The sequence below is a fragment of the Maniola jurtina genome, chromosome 7 (assembly GCF_905333055.1).
Source record: "Maniola jurtina chromosome 7, ilManJurt1.1, whole genome shotgun sequence".
Taxonomy (NCBI): Eukaryota; Metazoa; Arthropoda; class Insecta; order Lepidoptera; family Nymphalidae; genus Maniola; species Maniola jurtina.
The window spans coordinates 3,416,404-3,434,447 of record NC_060035.1 but is presented as its reverse complement, the minus strand read 5'-3'; the positions used below and the strand labels follow the sequence as shown (position 1 = coordinate 3,434,447).

The window sequence follows — 18,044 nt, the reverse complement described above, 5'->3', positions numbered from 1 at the left end:
ATCAATGATACAGAACCCTTCGTGTGACTCGCACTTGACTAATTTTTAAAAAAACAAAGTATTACAATATGTAAATATACAATATGCAATGTAACTATTACATTATTTTGTGGAGTGCAAAATTGTTATGAATGTCAGATTTTTTTAACTTTCCCGAAGGTGGAGACGATTCCAACAGCTTCTCTCTCGAAACCCGCCAAGGATCTGACAAAGCAGAACTAATAACCATGGTAGACCTGGACTACGAGAGCCCAAGGAAGAAATACGAGCTCATCATCAGAGCCGCAAGCCCTCCTCTGTGGAATGACGTCAGAGTAGAGATCCTAGTGACGGATGTGAATGACAATGCGCCCATGTTGAAGGATTTCCAGATTATTTTCAATAACTTCAAGGACTGCTTTCCTGTTGGACCCTTTGGCAAGGTCCCGGCGTATGATGCTGATGTTACTGACAAAGTAAGTTGAGAAGCTGCTTTTTAAAAATTCTATTACAAGCTAGCCCTTGTCTGCGATCTCACCTGGTGGTAAGTGACGCTGCAGTCTAAGATGTATGCGGACTAACTTGAATATGGCTTCTACATGGCATCGTACCGGAACGCTAAATCGCTTGGCGGCACGCCTTTGCCCCGTAGGGTTGGAAATAGCTATGGCAGAAGCCTTCCACCAGACTAGACTAGAAATTATAAATTCCCAAGTTGCCCCTGCCGATAATCGAACCCGGGACTTCCCGCTTATAATGCCACAGTGCTCATCACTGCGCCAGGGAGGTCTTCGTGTTCTTATTCTTTATCGATAGAGAGTGCAGGACTTCTAGAAGATTCCATTTTACCTGTTTATTATAAATATATTATTTTTTGAAAATTAAAAAATATTATTCCTTGAACGATAGTACAAAACCTTTCGTGCGCGATTCACACTTGGCCGGTTTTTATTCATTTTTTTATTTGCAGCTACAATACCGTATTCTCTCTGGCAACAACGCAAACCTCGTTCTTTTGAACGAGACAACAGGCTCTATGACTTTGTCACCTCAGTTGAACACCAACGTGCCTAAGCTAGCTACAATGGAAATATCCGTTACAGGTATGTTTTAAAAAAAATTAGGTACGTAAGAGTTTCGTATTCATGTACCCTAGAGCTTTCAGCTTTCACTAATATTTTAACTTTTAGGCAAGCGTTCTCCATCTTAGGCTGCATCATCACTTGCTAGCAGGTCTCATTGTAGCCAAGCGCTAGTCTGTAAATTAAAAAAAAAGTGAACACAACCTTACAGGCGCTTATTTTTCAGATGGTGTAAACGAAGTAAAAGCGATGATGCAATTACTAGTCCGGCTCATAACAGAAGAGATACTCTTCAACTCGATAACCGTCCGCCTCAACGACATGACAGCCGAGCAGTTCCTGTCGCCTTTACTGGGCTTCTTCATAGACGGGCTCGCGGCTATCATACCCTGCCCTAAGGAGAACATCTTAATTTTTAGTGTACAGGTAAGTTAACTCGTTTGATCGACAATAAAATGAAGCAATAATAGGGTATTTTACCCTTTTTTGGGTTCCGTACCTCAAAGCGAAAAACGGGACCCTTATAGGATCACTTTGTTGTCTGTCTGTCTGTCATGCTTGTTGTGTCTATCAACAAAACTTATAGGGTCCTTCCCGTTGATCTATAATCATGAAATTTGGCAGGTAGGTTGGTACTAGGCATAGCACAAGTGAAGGAAAACATCTGAAAGCCGTGAATTTGTGGTTACATCACAAAAAAAAAATGTGTTTCAGTTTCCAAAGTAAGATAAAATACATGAGCTGAGTTCATGAGCTGTCATGACGTCACACAGATTAGCATGACAATACAACGCCGTTTTCTTAGTGAAATACATTGCAACTACAATTCATGTGACGTCATAGTCGGAATTCATTATAGCGGCTACAGTTTCGTGCGTTTCGAATATTACATTACTGGTCTTCTGTCGTTTTAATGTCGTTATTGTTTCACAGGATGACACGGATGTCACAGGCAACATCCTTAACGTGTCCTTCTCAGCGAGGAGGCCGGACGCAGAGGTTGGCATCGGTGGTGACACCTCACAGTACTACTCGCCCGCCCACTTGCGCGAGCGAGTGTACTTGCACCGCGCTACTCTCGCCAGGCTTGCTACTGTACAGGTACTATCATCCAGTGACCTCTATGTACTATGCACTATACCTTATACACGGAAAGAAGTTAGTATAGCGCTCTCTCTGCTACGTCATCCCATACAAATAATGAGGAAAAAATTTCAGTGGGCGTTAACCATTTTGAGTCACCAACCAATCAGAAACGTGTTTTCAAAATACATTCGAAATTCAATTCGATTGATTCTATCATTTGTATGGGATTACGTAACAGAGATAGCGCTATTTCCGCGGTATCTTTGAAAAGACCAACCGCCGAGTTTCTTGCTGGTTCTTCTCGGTAGGAAAGGCATTCCGAACCAGTGGTAGATGCTTTTGACGATTCAAAAGTACTTGTAAAAGTCTAATTGAATAAAAATATTTTGAATTTGAATTTTGAAATTGGGCATTCCGAACAAAAGTAGTGTTGTCAATCAAATCATTATTTACTACATTAGACATTACCTATACTAACCATGCTGATTAACCTTATTTGATTTAAGGTTCTGCCTTTCGACGACAACATCTGCGTCCATGAGCCATGTCTGAACTACGAGGAGTGCCTCACGGTGCTCAAGTTCGGCAACGCGTCCGGCTTCATCAACAGCGACACAGTGCTCTTTCGACCTATCTATCCCGTCACTACATTCACCTGCCAATGCCCTCAGGGATTCACTGGTAAGATTTGACCTATTTTTGAATTCAAATCCCTTGCGAGACAATCTTAAATCTTCCTGTTCTGTATGAGAAAGCCCCTTCGAACGTCGTTTCAAAGTCGACTTTCATTATCTCGACACCGACCTTCGTTACCTCGACATCGAGCTTCGTTACTTTGAAATCGAATTTCATAAACTCGTTATCTAGACGTCGTACTTCGTTCCCTAGAAGAGATCTTCTTAGCTTCGACATAATTAAACCTTCGTTACTTCGATATCGAACTTCGTTGTGTTGACTACGAACTTCGTTATCTCGATAGTTAACCTTGATACTTTAAAGTCAACTTTCCTCGCCTCGCAATCAACCTACATTGGGTAGTTCGAACTTCGAAGCCGACCTTTGTTATCTTGAAGTCGCCCTTCCAGAAAAACATAGAATTCCTTCATCATTAAATAATTTCGGTTTAAACAAACTAAAACAAAAGCCACGCAGACAAAGTCGTGGATAAAAGCTAGTTTATCTGTTCTTTCTGTTCAGGTTCTCGAGAACACTATATGTGCGACACAGAAGTGGATCTGTGTTATTCCTCGCCGTGCAAAAACAACGGGACTTGCGTGCGACGGGAAGGGGGATACACTTGCGTTTGTGGAGCTGGATTCACGGGTGAATATCGATGCATCTAAAACCTTCTTTTTTAATTCTGTTTATTTGTACAAAAACTTTTTAACAATAAGAAAAAGACAAAAGTTGAGGAAACCACTGATGTCTTAAACAAATCCCTACCAGTGACCGTTGACTTGGCTTGAACTTAATTTGAATAAAATGTGTGACATTCTCGTATCACAAGTTTGAGACAAGATTTTGGATTCTGGTCGAAAAAAATTTCGAAAGGGAATCCAAGTTATTCATTCTTTGAAAAAATTTACTAATTATGTCGGTTGAGTTAGTTTCAACCGGCCATGATCGAAAAAACTACATTTCTGAAAAGTTACATAGGTATAGGTAAACGCCATCGGTAAATTATGGTTCTGTACCTAAACAAAAATCCTAAGCTTCACTAAATCGGCGAACCCAAAAATAGTGGTGTCCTTTTATACGTGCTGTTCTTTTGCAGGAACTAATTTAGTTGATTTGCGGGTTTGTCTACGAGCGAATCAGCATCATTGTTGTGTTGAACTATTCTTCCGATTTCAGGCGTAAACTGCGAGACGATCCTAATAAAAGCCACATGTGACATGAACGGCGACGGCAGCGTGTGCCGCAGCGGGTCCCAATGCGTTGCTAAGAAGGAAGGGGGGATCTTATGTCAGGGGTGTACCATCGACGCGGCGTATACAACTGATATGTGTGAGCTAAGGGCCCGGAGCTTTCCTACCACTTCTTTCTTGACATTTCCGGGTCTCAAGAGGAGGCATCGATTCCATTTGAAACTCAAGTAAGTCTTAGTTTATTGAATACCAAAGTCATAGATTTTAAATATTTTTCAAGTCTTATAACTAATGGAAAAGGATCAGAGATATCTACCAGAAGAAAGGTATCCGAAGTATCTAGTTGAAATTATAAGGTGTTTTTCAAGTGGGACAGTATGGAAAAATCCAAAACATTAGAAGATACAGACAAACTGTTATAGGAACCATTGGGTCTTTTTTTGTGAAAACAATTTTGGCAATAGTCAATTTTTTGCTCAAGCGTGAGTTGTCCATAAAACATGTTTTCCCTGCATCTCCTATGGTTTTGGATTTCCACATAATGTTCAGGACGTATTTCTAAGGCAAGTAAAATTTATTAAAGGAATGTCATATTAGAATTTTCAGTACGTACCTACCCAGGTACCTAGTGTCCATTTAAGTTTTCTTTGCAAAGGAAAAATATAGAAGCATTCTGTGGTGGGCGGTTCGAATGGCAACTAGGTATAATATGTTTCTTTGGGATTTTTTTTCATTTATCCTGATCCCAAAAGCGAGATTTACATTACGAAATTATTTTCATGCATGTTGAGATTGATGCCACGCAATTAATTTCAATACGCGCGAAATCAGACGTTTACGTTAAATTGCTTATGAAATTAATGTCATGAAACTAATTTCAGTTCGTAATGTGAACTTGGCTTAACAATATTTTTGTGTCCCTATGAAATAATCCTTCCGTCACAGATTTGCAACTCAGACAACATCAGGCCTTCTCCTCTACAACGGTCGATACAACGAGAGACACGACTTCATAGCTCTGGAAGTGATCAGTTCAGGAGCTGGCGAGGGCGGAGGGTCGGGGGTTCGATTCACGTTCGCGCTGGGAGGCGGCAAGACTGAAGTCACCGTGGAGGGAGACGTTGCTGATGGTGTCTGGCATACTCTTGAAGTAGAGTACTTTAATCGGGTATGGTTTATTTTTTACTAGATGGTGCCCGCGACTTCGTCTGCGTGGATTTTCGTTCTTTAAAATCCCGTGGGAACTCTTTGATTTTCCGGGATAAAAGTTGTCAATTTTTGGGATGCAAGCCACCTCTGTGCCAAACATGTAAATCGGTTGAACGGATAGGACTTTCAGAATCCCGTGGGTTTGATTTTCTGGGATACAAAGTAGCCTATGTCCTTCCCCGGGGTGTAAACTAATTTTGTACCCATCAAAATTGGTTTAACTGTTGGGCCGTGAAAAGGTAGCAGACAGACAGACAGACACACATTCTTAATTCAATTTTTTTTTAAATTAAACTTCACTGCACCAAAAATCTGCGCCTAGGTACTAAACGTGAACTTAATTCTTTACTTGTCAACTTTTGGGGCTACCTATCATGTATGATATAGGTTGGAGCAGATCATTGTTATAACGTGTTCCATAAGACATGACCAGGAAATTTCAACTTTTCCTTTTAAAATTTTCTTGCCAGTGGTATAAACTCAATATCTTTTTACAGACCGCAACAATGGTTCTGGACGACTGTGACAAAGCGCTGGCGCTAGCGGGCGCGGCGGAGTTCGGCGTGAAGTACGCGTGCGCGAACTTCACGCGGAAAGTGCTGCCACCGCGATGCGATATTCCCACCGAAACGTGCCATAGGTATAAATAAGAAAATTATACTTTTAAAAAAGTATTTTTAACCCCCAACCCAAAAAGAGGGGTGTTATAAGTTTGACGTGTGTATCTGTGTATCTGTGTATCTGTCTGTGCCATCGTAGCGCCTAAACGAATGAACCGATTTTAATTTAGTTTTTTGTTTGAAAGGTGGCCTGATCGAGAGTGTTCTTAGCTATCATCCAAGAAAATCGGTTCAGCCGTTTGAAAGTTATCAGCTTTTTTCTAGTTACTGTTACCTTCACTTGTCGGGGGTGTCATAAATTTTTAATTCACACTTGTTGATTTTTTTTATGGATCATGTCATTGTATCTTCCGATATTAATGAAATCCTTACGTCCTTACAGTGATCCTTACACGAAACTGAGTCGACTAGTCTTTTGTTTCATTGCAGGATAGATTTGCGCTTGATGACAATCGTGCTTTAAGCAAGGCGAGGTGCAAATGGAGGTCAAGTTGGAGCGCACTTGCCTAGAAGATGCCTATACACTTTGACCTTGAAGCTATCTAAGTTATACGTGGCATATGCTATGGTTTGGCTGCCGGAAGGGCATTAAAAACCTTAGCGGTTCGTATTAGAAACGTTGAGCAAAAACGTTTCGTGCGAGTCTATTAGATATCGATCACAATATAATGATGCCAACGCTCACGATTTCTTGCTGTTCTATGGTAAAATGTTGAAGGAGGAACAAGATTGTAGAGTTCTTGAGCATATATATATTCGATAGGCAGACGACATTGCAACGGTGTCAATATTGCCTGAGTTAATTATTGATCGCCAATAGTTTTGTACTTGCTTTAAATATATGTGTGGCAGTTTGCAGAAGAATATCACTTACCCATGCCATTTATTTTGTCCCTTATTCTTTAAACTCTCAAGCAGATTCCTCGACCTAACCGGACCTCTACAAATTGGCGGACTACCGAACATCCCGAGCAGTTTCCAAGTGAAGAATAAAGACTTCGTCGGCTGCATATCAGATCTATTCATCGATCACAAATTCATTGATTTGAACAGGTATGAATTCTTGAATAATAAATCGCTTAATCAAATCAAAACATTTTTATTCAATAAACCTTTATTATTTATTTTACAAGTACTTTTGAATCGTCAAATGCATCTGTCCATTCCATTCCATTCCATCAGCCTGTATGCGTCCACTGCTAGACATAGGACTTTCCAAGAGCGCGCCACCAAACACGGCCCTCCAGCTTCCTCATCCACCCGCTCCCCGCTACCTTCTTCAGGTCATCGGTCCAGCGGGCTGGATGCATCTGTCACTGGTTCGGAATGCCTTTCCTACTGAGAAGAACCAGCAAGAAACTCGGCGGTTGCCCTTTTTAAAGATTTGCTATATGACTAACCAGTTATAAATTTTTGTGCGCAGTTTCGTGTCGGATAACGGGACGTTAGCGGGGTGCCCGGAGAAGCGCTCTCAGTGCAGCAGCGCGCCGTGCTACAACGACGGTGAATGTCTCGATCTATGGGACACCTTCCTGTGCAAGTGCAACGAGGGATACACGGGGAAGGATTGCGCTGATTGTAAGTTTTATGCCTTTCTTTATATGCTGGATTTCTTGAATTTTCAGGTTTTTTCTGAGTGGCTAAAAATGATAAGTGGCAACGTTTACTTTTTATATAAAATTGGAGTTTGGTGTGATGAAGTGAGATGATAATAATAAACTAGTTCTGTCAGGTATTAAACCGTAGTTTAACCTATCCTAAATAGTTAAACTTTTAAAAGCAAAATTCCGCTAAAACGGTAGCAGTCCCGACTTAGGAGTCGGATCAATTTGAAACAATCGCAGTCTGACTGAAAATACCAGAAAGTTCAAAATTAAATAGGTACCTACCATGAATATTGCGAGTTTCTTTAACATTCAGCGATAATGAGATATTTTGTCTGCACATTTATTGATTTCACTATGCCGATCCTAAAATTCTTTTGCTGTGGTGAATTTTAACCAGTCTAATATCTTAATTTTTTTATGTTAGTCGCCCTTGCATCTAATGTAAGTATAGAGAACAGAAACACAAAAGGTTAAAAGTTTGCGTCTGTATAGATACAGTTATAATGTCTTACTTTCCGTTCAGCTACGTCACCCCCGTGGCGCTTCAGCGGCGATGGCATGTTGTCGTTCAACCCTCTGCTCCGCCCCATACAACTGCCATGGCTCAATGCCTTATCCATACGCACGAGACAACATGACGCCTTCCTTATGTCTGTGCAAGTGGGACAGAACAGCAGCGTTCTTATCACTGTAAGTTTATTCCATAGATACGATACTTAATACCAGTCAGTTTACTCTCCAAAATGTTCCTTGCAGCACACTCCTATAGTATTGAAAGGACAATTCTACAAAAAAACTCATTTTTTAAATTTTTTTTACTCATTCTGGTCATACTGTGAACAATACAAATCTGGACCAAATTGAGGTTTTCCACATTTTGGAAACTCGCATATTAATCGCAGTTGAAGCGTCGTGTTTTTGTGGGCCTTCAAAAGTACCTACCGAATTATCTGCTCAGCCGTAATTCTGCTGAATAGGCACTAAAACAAAGTATGAATAAGGCAAATAAACTGAAGTATAACTTGAATAGATGAATAATATTTCCGTTAAAATATTTTAATTTGTTACTAATTTCCTTAAAATATTTTTTTTATTTACTTACCTTATCTATATTTTGCTCAAATATCGATTACCAATTATTCTTAATTATTTTCAACAGTTGAAATCCGGCCTTTTACACTATTCATACAATGGGGAAACAATGTTCCTCCCATCCACCACCCTTGCCGATGGATCATGGCATCGCATAGAAATCAAATGGCTAGGAACCGATATATCTGTGAGCATAGATTACGGCCTTCGGAATGCGTTGTTGCCAATGTTGGCCAATAAAATACAAGGGCAATATATTGGTAAGATCCTCATTGGTGGATTGGATACTACTGCTGGATTGTTGGCGTCGGATGTTGGATACTTTGAGGGGTGTATTCAGGTGAGTTAACCCACATCACTTATTGTTTCCTTATTAGAATATAAGCACAATCTTGGCCGAACATGCCCAGTCTTTAAGCAAAATATCTTTGCTGATTGGGCGTTAGGTTAGCTGCTGATGAAGTCCCCTATTACAATAGAATAGAATCCCCAATTTGAATCGTCAGAATAATTTTACCCGAGTAAATACCTAATAATATTCAATCAAAGATGTTCTAGTTTAGAATAGGCTATATCCCAAACTGATTAGGGAATCCACTTTGTAAATAATCATAAAATATATTTGGAATGTGATAATTAATAAGTCATGTTGAAGAGGTATTCAATAAAAATCATTTTCTAGGATGTCCGAGTGGGAACTGCTCAGTCGCTACTAAATCGACCGACCGTCAGAGAAAACGTGAGAGACGGGTGCCAGTCGCGAGCGGACTGTATGCTGTCGATTTGTCCACCATACGTAAGTGTTGCAAGCTTAAAGGTCGATTCACACCAATTGCGTACACGTGACACGTGCGTAGTGACGTGTATATACAGTAGGGCCATAAAAAGTTATATTTTATTTTCTTGTGAAAATTCAATCAACAATGGAGAAGTTCATACTATCCTGCATTTTTGGTCAGCTTATTACTTGGGTAATTATGCTTAGAGGGATACCTAAGCAGAACGCTGATTTGACTAGTAGTCATCATCCCTATTGCCTACAATGGGTTATTCTCCTGTCCTGTAGTTTAGTTCAAAAGGTCTAGCCGCACTAGCAACTTTTTTAATACCCTACTTCTGTTTACTAAAAGAGCCCTCAATTTCCAGAGCAAATGTATATCCTCGTGGGATAACACGGAATGCGTGTGTGACCCGGGTCGCTTGGGCCCGCAGTGCGTCGCGGCCTGCGACCTCAGCCCGTGCGGCCAACACGCGCTCTGTGTGCCCAATGACAGCGATAAGGGGTACTCTTGTAGCTGCTTTGTAGGGTATATGATGACTGGTAAGTTTATTTTTTTTATAATAAAACTAGCTGATGCCAGCGACTTCGTCCGTGTGGATATAGGTTTTTAAAAATCCCGTGGGAACACCTTAATTTTCCGAGATAACTTTTTATCTATTTTATTCCCCGGGATATAAGCTACCTCCGTACCTTTCATCAAAATCGGTTAAACTGTTGGACCATTGAAAGCTAGCAGACAAACAGATAGGCAAATAAATAGGCAGACAGACAGACAGACGATAGACAGACGGACAGAGACATAGATAGAGAGACAGACAGAGAAATAGACGGACAGACAGACTCATACATTTTCGCATTTATAATAATGATAAGTTTACTCAACCTTACCATGCTTCATTGGTTTATATCTATTTATATTGTTACATTGTTGTACAGGGCAAGGATGTATAGAAGAGGACATGCAGGAATGCCCCAGTGGGTGGTGGGGCTCGCGGCGCGGCGCGTGCGGGCCGTGCGCGTGCGACGCGCGCGGCCTACATCCTCATTGTGATACTGGCACTGGACAATGTCGATGCAAGGTAATAACTTAGCAACAAAAAAAACGTAGATGGTTTCGTGGGGTCAAAATTGAAACTTTCTTACGCATTATCTTGCATCCGAGATAAACAGGGTGTAACAACGCTAGCAAAAACCAAGACAGGTGATAGTACTAATGATTACTGATAAGATTCCAAAAAAAAAACTACGAAAAAATAAAAATCCTCTATTTTTTAAAAGTTCACAATATATTGCAAATAAAACATCTGACCGAAGCTAGAGGTCAACGATCGTTTCGTAAATAGGTCACTCGAAGTCAATGCCGCGTCATATGTGGGGCATTGACTCGAGTTTTGCTCGCTATACAATGCGAATTTGAAAAATACTAAATCACTAGAACTACAAGAGGCAAATGGTTATTGGCATTGGATTGTGTTAAGGTAGTGTAATAATAATGCTAAGTTTTTGCTAGCGTTCTGGTTACACCATACGAGATATTATCTTGCAGGAAAACCATTACAAGCCTTTAGGGTCAGAGCAGTGTATCCCCTGTCAGTGTTACGCGGCCGGTTCGCTCAACGGATCGTGTGAAACTCTTTCTGGACAGTGCTACTGTCGCAGTGGAGTCATTGGTCGAGCTTGTGACTCCTGTGCTAACCTCTATGCTGAGGTCACGCCTAGTGCGGGATGCAAAGGTTTGTACACCCCATAACCTTAACATATGTTCACTTAAAGTTTGGCCTATTGCGTAAAGGCCACTAAAAGGAAGCAAATAAATAAATTTTTGTTTCAGTTGTTTATGATGGATGCCCTCGATCATTTTCTCACGGTGTTTGGTGGCCACAGACGAAGTTTGGAGTCGAAGCTATCACGGATTGCCCAACAGGTAATTTATATTATCATCCCTTGAACTCTTTCATGGTACGATTCCCATCTGTGTTAATGTTTTTTAAATTTTTACATTTTACATTTTAGGGTCGAGTGGTAAAGCGACTCGTATGTGCGATAAAACTCAAGTGATACCATGGCAGGAACCAAATATGTTTAATTGTACAACATCTACATTCTACCAATTAAGGAAACAGGTACGAACAGGCTGAATATAAAAATCTTTTCCCGATATTTGAATTATTTGACAACGATCTGCTCATCTATACATATAAAAAGAAAGTCCTGATTCACTGGCTTACTCCGAAACTCTTGCATCTTCAATGCTATAAATCTAAAATTTTGCCCAGAGGTTAGATTTTTAGATAAGGGACAAAGAGTAATGTTTTCATCTAGCGACGTCGTTTGTGGTTGCTAGTTGTAGTTAGATTGAATTGACTTCTATACGGTGTAAACGAATTGAATTGAATATATTATATGCCTTGAATTTAACCTTTCCAATATTGAATCGAGTAATGAGAACTTCAACTTCTGGTTGCAGCTTTTCAACTTTCTATCCAAAGTACAGAATTTTAAATAGCCAAAGGACCTTAAATGTTCTATTATCCATGATTAAAATTAAAGATAAAATTTTGGTCCAAAAGTAACAGACCCTTTGTGAACAGAACTTAACCGCCCTGACTCACATATCAGCGCATTAATCATACCCATTTTAATTTACAAGTAAAATTTCAAAATTTGGCCATTTTTAACCCCCGACCCAAAAAGAGGGGTGTTATAAGTTTGACGTGTGTATCTGTGTGTCTGTGTGTCTGTGTATCTGTGTATCTGTGTGTCTGTGTATCTGTGTATCTGTCTGTGGCATCGTAGCGCCTAAACGAATGAACCGATTTTAATTTAGTTTTTTTTGTTTGAAAGGTGGCTTGATCGAGAGTGTTCTTAGCTATAATCTAAAAAAATTGGTTCAGCCGTTTAAGAGTTATCAGCTCTTTTCTAGTTTTCTTGTAGAAAAGAATACATAATTATTTATTTGAAAATGATGTTTTGGAAAACTCAAATACTTTGGATCGTCGGGGGTGTTATAAATTTTTAATTTACACTTGTAGCTGCATAAAATAGAAACCGGCGAGTTGCAAGTGAACACGTTCGTCGGTGTTCGCTTGGCGGAGGACTTAGCGAGCGCGAGCGCGAACACGCCGCGTCTGTTCGGCGCCGACGTGTTGGTCGCGGAGGGGATACTGCTGGAGCTGCTGCAGTACGAGCTGCGGCAAGCGGGCTTGAACCTCACGCATAGCCAGGATAAGGACTATGTTCGCGTGAGTGTAGACTTCCTTACCATTTTAGCTGTATTCCTAGCGAACACGATTGTCGGTGTTTGTGAGTTTTCAAATTCAAATTCAAATTCAAAATATTTTTATTCGATTAGACTTTTACAAGTTCTTGAAACTTCTTTAAGCTCCAAAAATAAAGTTGAAACATCTACTTGATTTTGAGCTCAGTCAGATTCATGGTGTAAAGAGCAGTCGAAAGGCTACGTCATTTTGATTGCAACTCAAATTCAGCTTTATTTAGTTAGGCATACGGTTGAAATTGTTATGATGAAAACAAACACTTAGGAGACTTTCTGGACATTGTATTATCAGAAATGTTTCATTATGTAGCAAATATGAATTTCTTCTACTTGATTTGCCAAAAGCCAGTTTTTAGACTTCATTTACACTTACAATTTATTTAATGTTTTGATCGATCATTAATGGACATTTCATCATGCACCTATTTTATAAGACGTGATCCTAAAATTAATCTAGATGAATATTTTTTTAATTACGTTTCAGAATATAATAAAATCCGCTAACACGATACTGAACATAAAATACGACAAGGAATGGCGTCGCATACGAGAGCTGACAGGCCGTGGCGTGGAACATTTGTTGCAACAATTTGACAAATACATCGCAGTTCTCGCTGAAAGCCAGCACGATACCTACACTAGCCCCTTTGAGATCGTCACTTCGGATTTGGGTAACATTTCTTTAGTTATATTATGGTAAATTCCAAAGTGAATTGTTGACTGTCCATATCGCCTATTTCGGCGATATTTATCCTGTAATATTATACATTTTTAGGGTTCCGTACCTCATAAGGAAAAAGGAACCCTTATAAGATCACTCCGTTGTCTGTCAGTCTGTCCATCTGTCCGTCTGTCCGTCCGTCCGTCCGTCCGTCCGTCCATCCGTCCATCCGTCCGTCGTGTCTGTCAATATCTTGTACGATGGTACGGAACCCTTCGTATGCGAGTCCGACTTTCACTTGACCGATGCTTTTGTTATGCGTGTGCGTTTCCTAAAGCATAACTTTAAATTTCAGTGATCGGCGTGGACATAGTAACAGCAGAATCTATCTACGGCTTTGAACCAACAACGCTCAACCGTTATGGAGACTCGTACACAACTGAACGAGTCGTTCTACCGGACACATCCGCTTTCATACATTCTCCCATACAGACTCCAGGCTATTACGGCATTGGAAAAGCGAAGAACAAAAAACCCTCCAGTCCGACCGTCTCCTTTCCAAAGTACAACAATTATGTGAGGAGTAAGAACAAATTTGATAAATTCTCAAGGGTTCTGCTTCCGTTGGATTTGATTGGGATCAATAATGCCCAAGGTATTCATATTTTCATTCCTTATTTTTAATTTTTAGCTTTTATAGTCTTTTTAAGAGTCCCTAACACATGCCCTTAGCCTCTCTTAGGCCTATTGCAAAAGAATTGTGTATCAATTTATTATGCCAAGACTATTTATTAATTAAATTTTTTTTAGTAAAATTATAGATGTTAGTATCTTCAGGATAAATTCTTCAAACAGTTCTACGATTTATATACAGATCCTTAATATGTTCTGAGATCTAGTAGGTATTTCCATTAACATTTTTCTTGTCTTCTAACAGAAAACTTAGAAACAAACTACGAATCTCGAGCAGTATTCTCCTACTTACAATATTCGAGAAACACCTCACAACTCATGCCTTTACGTATGGACGAGTCGGTCAGTCGGCGCTGGGGAGTCAATATTACTATAGGATCGCCGATACTGCAAGTGGCGTTATTTGTACCGGAGTATGTATGGGTTAGAGAGACGAAGGAGACTGACGAAAGTGGTGTTGATAACAATATGGAGGATTTCGAAGGTTTGTAAAAGATTTCAATTTATTAGAACCTCAACAAAGAAGTTAGACCATGTTACTAATATTATTATCGCCAAGAAATTTGGCACCACTAGTATTTTACATTGCTGTATGACATCGCTGCGTAGAAAAGTATAAGTCGTTTCTTGTATAGTATATCCGTCTATCTCTCTCCGTTGAAAGATCTATTAGAGAGTGACATCTACTCACTCCTCTCCTTAGGAGACTTCGTCATCTTGGACGGTGACTTTAATGCTCCATACCATGGCTGCAACGAATTGTGCCAGTGGCTCCTAGTAATAAAAATATTGCAAGAAATATAAGATTAGAATATAGACTTACGATTTCTTTTCACGAAATTTACAAGTAGTTGGTAGTAATTTTTAAAGTACCTACATAATGGCTGTAGTGATAAAGTGAACGGCTCGTTTGCGCCAAGCCTAAGAAGTAAAGTATTCAATTATATTCCAGGCCTCACATACAATAACAAAGGTCATCCTCACCCAAACAATATTGACAACCACATAGCCCCCAGTACACATTCAAAACACGACCCATGGCCTCAAACAGATGAAAACTCAAACCACGATAACCACGGACCAGTAGTTATACAACCAGCGTATAAGAAATCAGAGAAATCGTACAACGAAAACTTCCAAGAAAATGATTCATCTTATGTAGAAGAAAGATTGGAAAACTCTGAGGGTCCGAAAGTTTTAGCCCTAATTATGGATAACGAAAAAAATAAAGAAGCTAACTCCACCAAAGAGGTGGGGAAGAAAAAGTTGGTATATAAAAGTTTGAATGGAGTACGTTTGAAGAAGCCAATAAGATTGCAATTGTGGTTGGATATCAATAGAGATACTTTCGGTTCAAGAACGAACCCGCAATGTGTGCATTGGTCTACTTTGAGAGGGTAAGTGTTAAAGTATAATTTTAGTAAAATGTAGTTCATGTGTCGGATGTCATTAATTTTTACCAACTAGGCCATAGTTTTGGCACAGTGTTTCAGTTGATTGCACTGGGTAACTTTCATCCAAGTTTGTAACTGGATGGTTAACTGACTGTATGATCTTATTCGTGCCTCGAAGATTACATTTAGATTACCACTAACATCTGATAATAATAATTGTTATATCTAATAGATGAAATCCCGTACCCTTTAGTCAAGTCGCTTGCCGAAGCTCTGCATTCTTATCTCAAGAAAACAGTAATGGGTTAATAGATAAAGCAGAAAGTCGAGCGCAAAACAAGTAGTCCAATCTGAACAAGAGGCATATGACTGCGAATTGACAAAAACAGACCTCAGCCAGGCTAATGTATTTAATCTTAGTCTCCATGTTGCAACTTCATATTGTACCTACCTACTTGGTTTGCGAGCAGTGCATTGGACTTTGACTCTTCTCTTAAAGGACTTTAAAGCGAAAATACGGATATGAAAACTAGGACCGAACTAGGATATTGCTTATGCTATTGCGTTCGATCTCTGATCCAAATCCAAGGTGTTCAGTAGACATCTTTGACATATCTACGTCATACGTCCGATTTGAATCCGAGGCACATCCGAGATATTCTCACAGATGACGGAGAGAACTCGGATTACGGTAAGCGGAGCTAGTGCGTAAGCTACCATACAAATAGTTCTATGAATGCTTCGAAACGTATTTTCACGGATTCAGATCGGATGCAGTGCGTAATCGCCCTGTAGTCTAGTCTGAAAATCATTCAGTTTTACAGTATCATGCTTTAAAGCAATGCATTACTTGCTTTGTAATTTGTCAACAGGTCTGGAGAATGGTCCCGTGTTGGCTGCCACACGGAAATAGACTACGATTGGTCTCCGTACTCCGATGAGCCATTACTGATAAACTGCACTTGCAATCACCTTTCCACCTTCGCTGTTTTAGTTGATGAAGTTGATATTGAGGTACTTAATGCATTCTCTATTTAATTATTCAACTTGGCACCTGTAAAATAATTCTTATGCCGATCTTACTGGCAAGTAATCTTGGTTTGTGATATAAATTACCGAATCTATCGCAGGCAAAAAATAGTTATTTAATTTGTATTAGTTACAACTTTTTCTGCTTTTAATTTATGATTTATTTTGTGAAAATCGCTACCTATAATATAAATGTGAAATCTTATTTGTTACTTGGTTTGTCCTTCAATCACGCCACATCGGAGCAATGGACAGACTTGAATTTTTGCATGGATATAAGTAGTTAAAGTCATAGGACAAGGCTATTTTTATCCCAGAAAATCAGTGTTCCCATGGGATTTTAAAACCTACCTATCCACGTGGCCGGAGTCGCGGACATGAGCTAATACGTTTATACCTATTATACGTACAAGTGAAAGCCGTTTCCGTTAAAAGAAAACCCAAACAAGTTGTACTCCTCTCTTTTTTAAATGATAATAAATTATTTTTATTCATCTCTTTTTTTCAGTAATCATCATCTTTATCATCCACCCATTGTCGGCTCACTACTGAGCACGGGTCTCCTCTCAGAATGAGAAGGGTGTAGCCATAGTACCCATGCTGGTCAAGTGCGGATTAATAGACTTAAGCAATGTTTTTTTTTTCGCAGTTCATACCAGAGCCATCTCTCCTAGAGTCGGTAACATCATACACTGGCTTCAGCATATCTCTACCACTGCTGCTGTGGACTTGGACAGCTCTTTGCCTTATGCGCGGTGGAGCGGCGACCGTATCCAATTCCATCCACAAGCATCTGATATTCTGCGTGTTTATGGCCGAACTGTTGTACTTGATCGCTTTGAAAGCGCGCAGTTCTTTAGTTCAGAATGAGGTAATAATAGGATTTTTTAAATTAAATTAATAGCGCATTAGCTGCGAAATGAATTTTAACTAGCGAAAGAATTTTCCCGTCATCGGCCATTGTTGAATTTGTTCGCAAATTAAAACTAGATGGCGCCACTAGTACTTGACGTGGCAGCGTCGCATCGTTGCTTGGCAAAGTATAACTCGTTTCCTGTACAATGTGATATCATACTTACCTGGCGTAGGGGACACCGTGATCATGAAGGCGGTGTTACGGTATTGTATTAGTCTGTGTAATATCCTAACGTCATCTGTCACTTGTCACCTATCGCTGTCTTGATACAATGTCTGTCTGTGTCGTGTGAATGGAAATAAAATCAAATCCAAGAGCATCCATGTTTTATTTGTAACACACCAATGAAATATGGTGCCAGAACAGGGATCACAATAAAGAAAAACAATGCAGGACGAAGATTTTGTGAACACAAAGCCTAGAAGACCACCAGGTCACAGCGAGTCGTCAACCAGCCACGCCATGACGCCATTGCCAGTAGGCATGACCCTGCCGCCGTTCATCGTTGAAGGTAACAACGTCCCATTGCTATGGAAAAAATGGCTCACACGACTGAAAGTCTATTTAAAGGCAAATAATTTAGATGAAGCCGAAGATGCACGTAAAACAGCCATTCTCTTGCAATTCATCGGATCAGATTGTCTGGAAATTTTTTACTCATTTGACCTAGATATCGAAAAAGTTAGTTTTGGCGATCTCTGTAACAAATTTACACAGTATTTCACTCCGAAAATAAACGTCACGATAGAA

General features: G+C 39.8%; 1 protein-coding gene across 1 annotated transcript in view; it reads left to right on the top strand.

Moving 5' to 3' along the window:
- The window catches only part of LOC123866843 (protocadherin-like wing polarity protein stan), a 179,278-nt gene that overhangs the window by 147,584 nt on the left and 13,650 nt on the right, over positions 1-18,044 (top strand). Inside the window, exons 19-44 of the mRNA XM_045908552.1 lie at positions 160-455; positions 950-1,082; positions 1,288-1,487; positions 1,995-2,162; positions 2,654-2,828; positions 3,345-3,470; positions 4,002-4,242; positions 4,961-5,183; positions 5,722-5,864; positions 6,763-6,897; positions 7,268-7,422; positions 7,975-8,141; positions 8,611-8,883; positions 9,226-9,339; positions 9,690-9,864; positions 10,261-10,403; positions 10,871-11,057; positions 11,156-11,248; positions 11,338-11,447; positions 12,357-12,566; positions 13,086-13,272; positions 13,618-13,917; positions 14,200-14,439; positions 14,908-15,352; positions 16,222-16,363; positions 17,028-17,249. Of these exons, the coding sequence (XP_045764508.1) occupies positions 160-455; positions 950-1,082; positions 1,288-1,487; positions 1,995-2,162; positions 2,654-2,828; positions 3,345-3,470; positions 4,002-4,242; positions 4,961-5,183; positions 5,722-5,864; positions 6,763-6,897; positions 7,268-7,422; positions 7,975-8,141; positions 8,611-8,883; positions 9,226-9,339; positions 9,690-9,864; positions 10,261-10,403; positions 10,871-11,057; positions 11,156-11,248; positions 11,338-11,447; positions 12,357-12,566; positions 13,086-13,272; positions 13,618-13,917; positions 14,200-14,439; positions 14,908-15,352; positions 16,222-16,363; positions 17,028-17,249 (5,003 nt within the window). The remainder of the gene's footprint in view (positions 1-159; positions 456-949; positions 1,083-1,287; positions 1,488-1,994; positions 2,163-2,653; positions 2,829-3,344; positions 3,471-4,001; positions 4,243-4,960; positions 5,184-5,721; positions 5,865-6,762; positions 6,898-7,267; positions 7,423-7,974; positions 8,142-8,610; positions 8,884-9,225; positions 9,340-9,689; positions 9,865-10,260; positions 10,404-10,870; positions 11,058-11,155; positions 11,249-11,337; positions 11,448-12,356; positions 12,567-13,085; positions 13,273-13,617; positions 13,918-14,199; positions 14,440-14,907; positions 15,353-16,221; positions 16,364-17,027; positions 17,250-18,044) is intronic.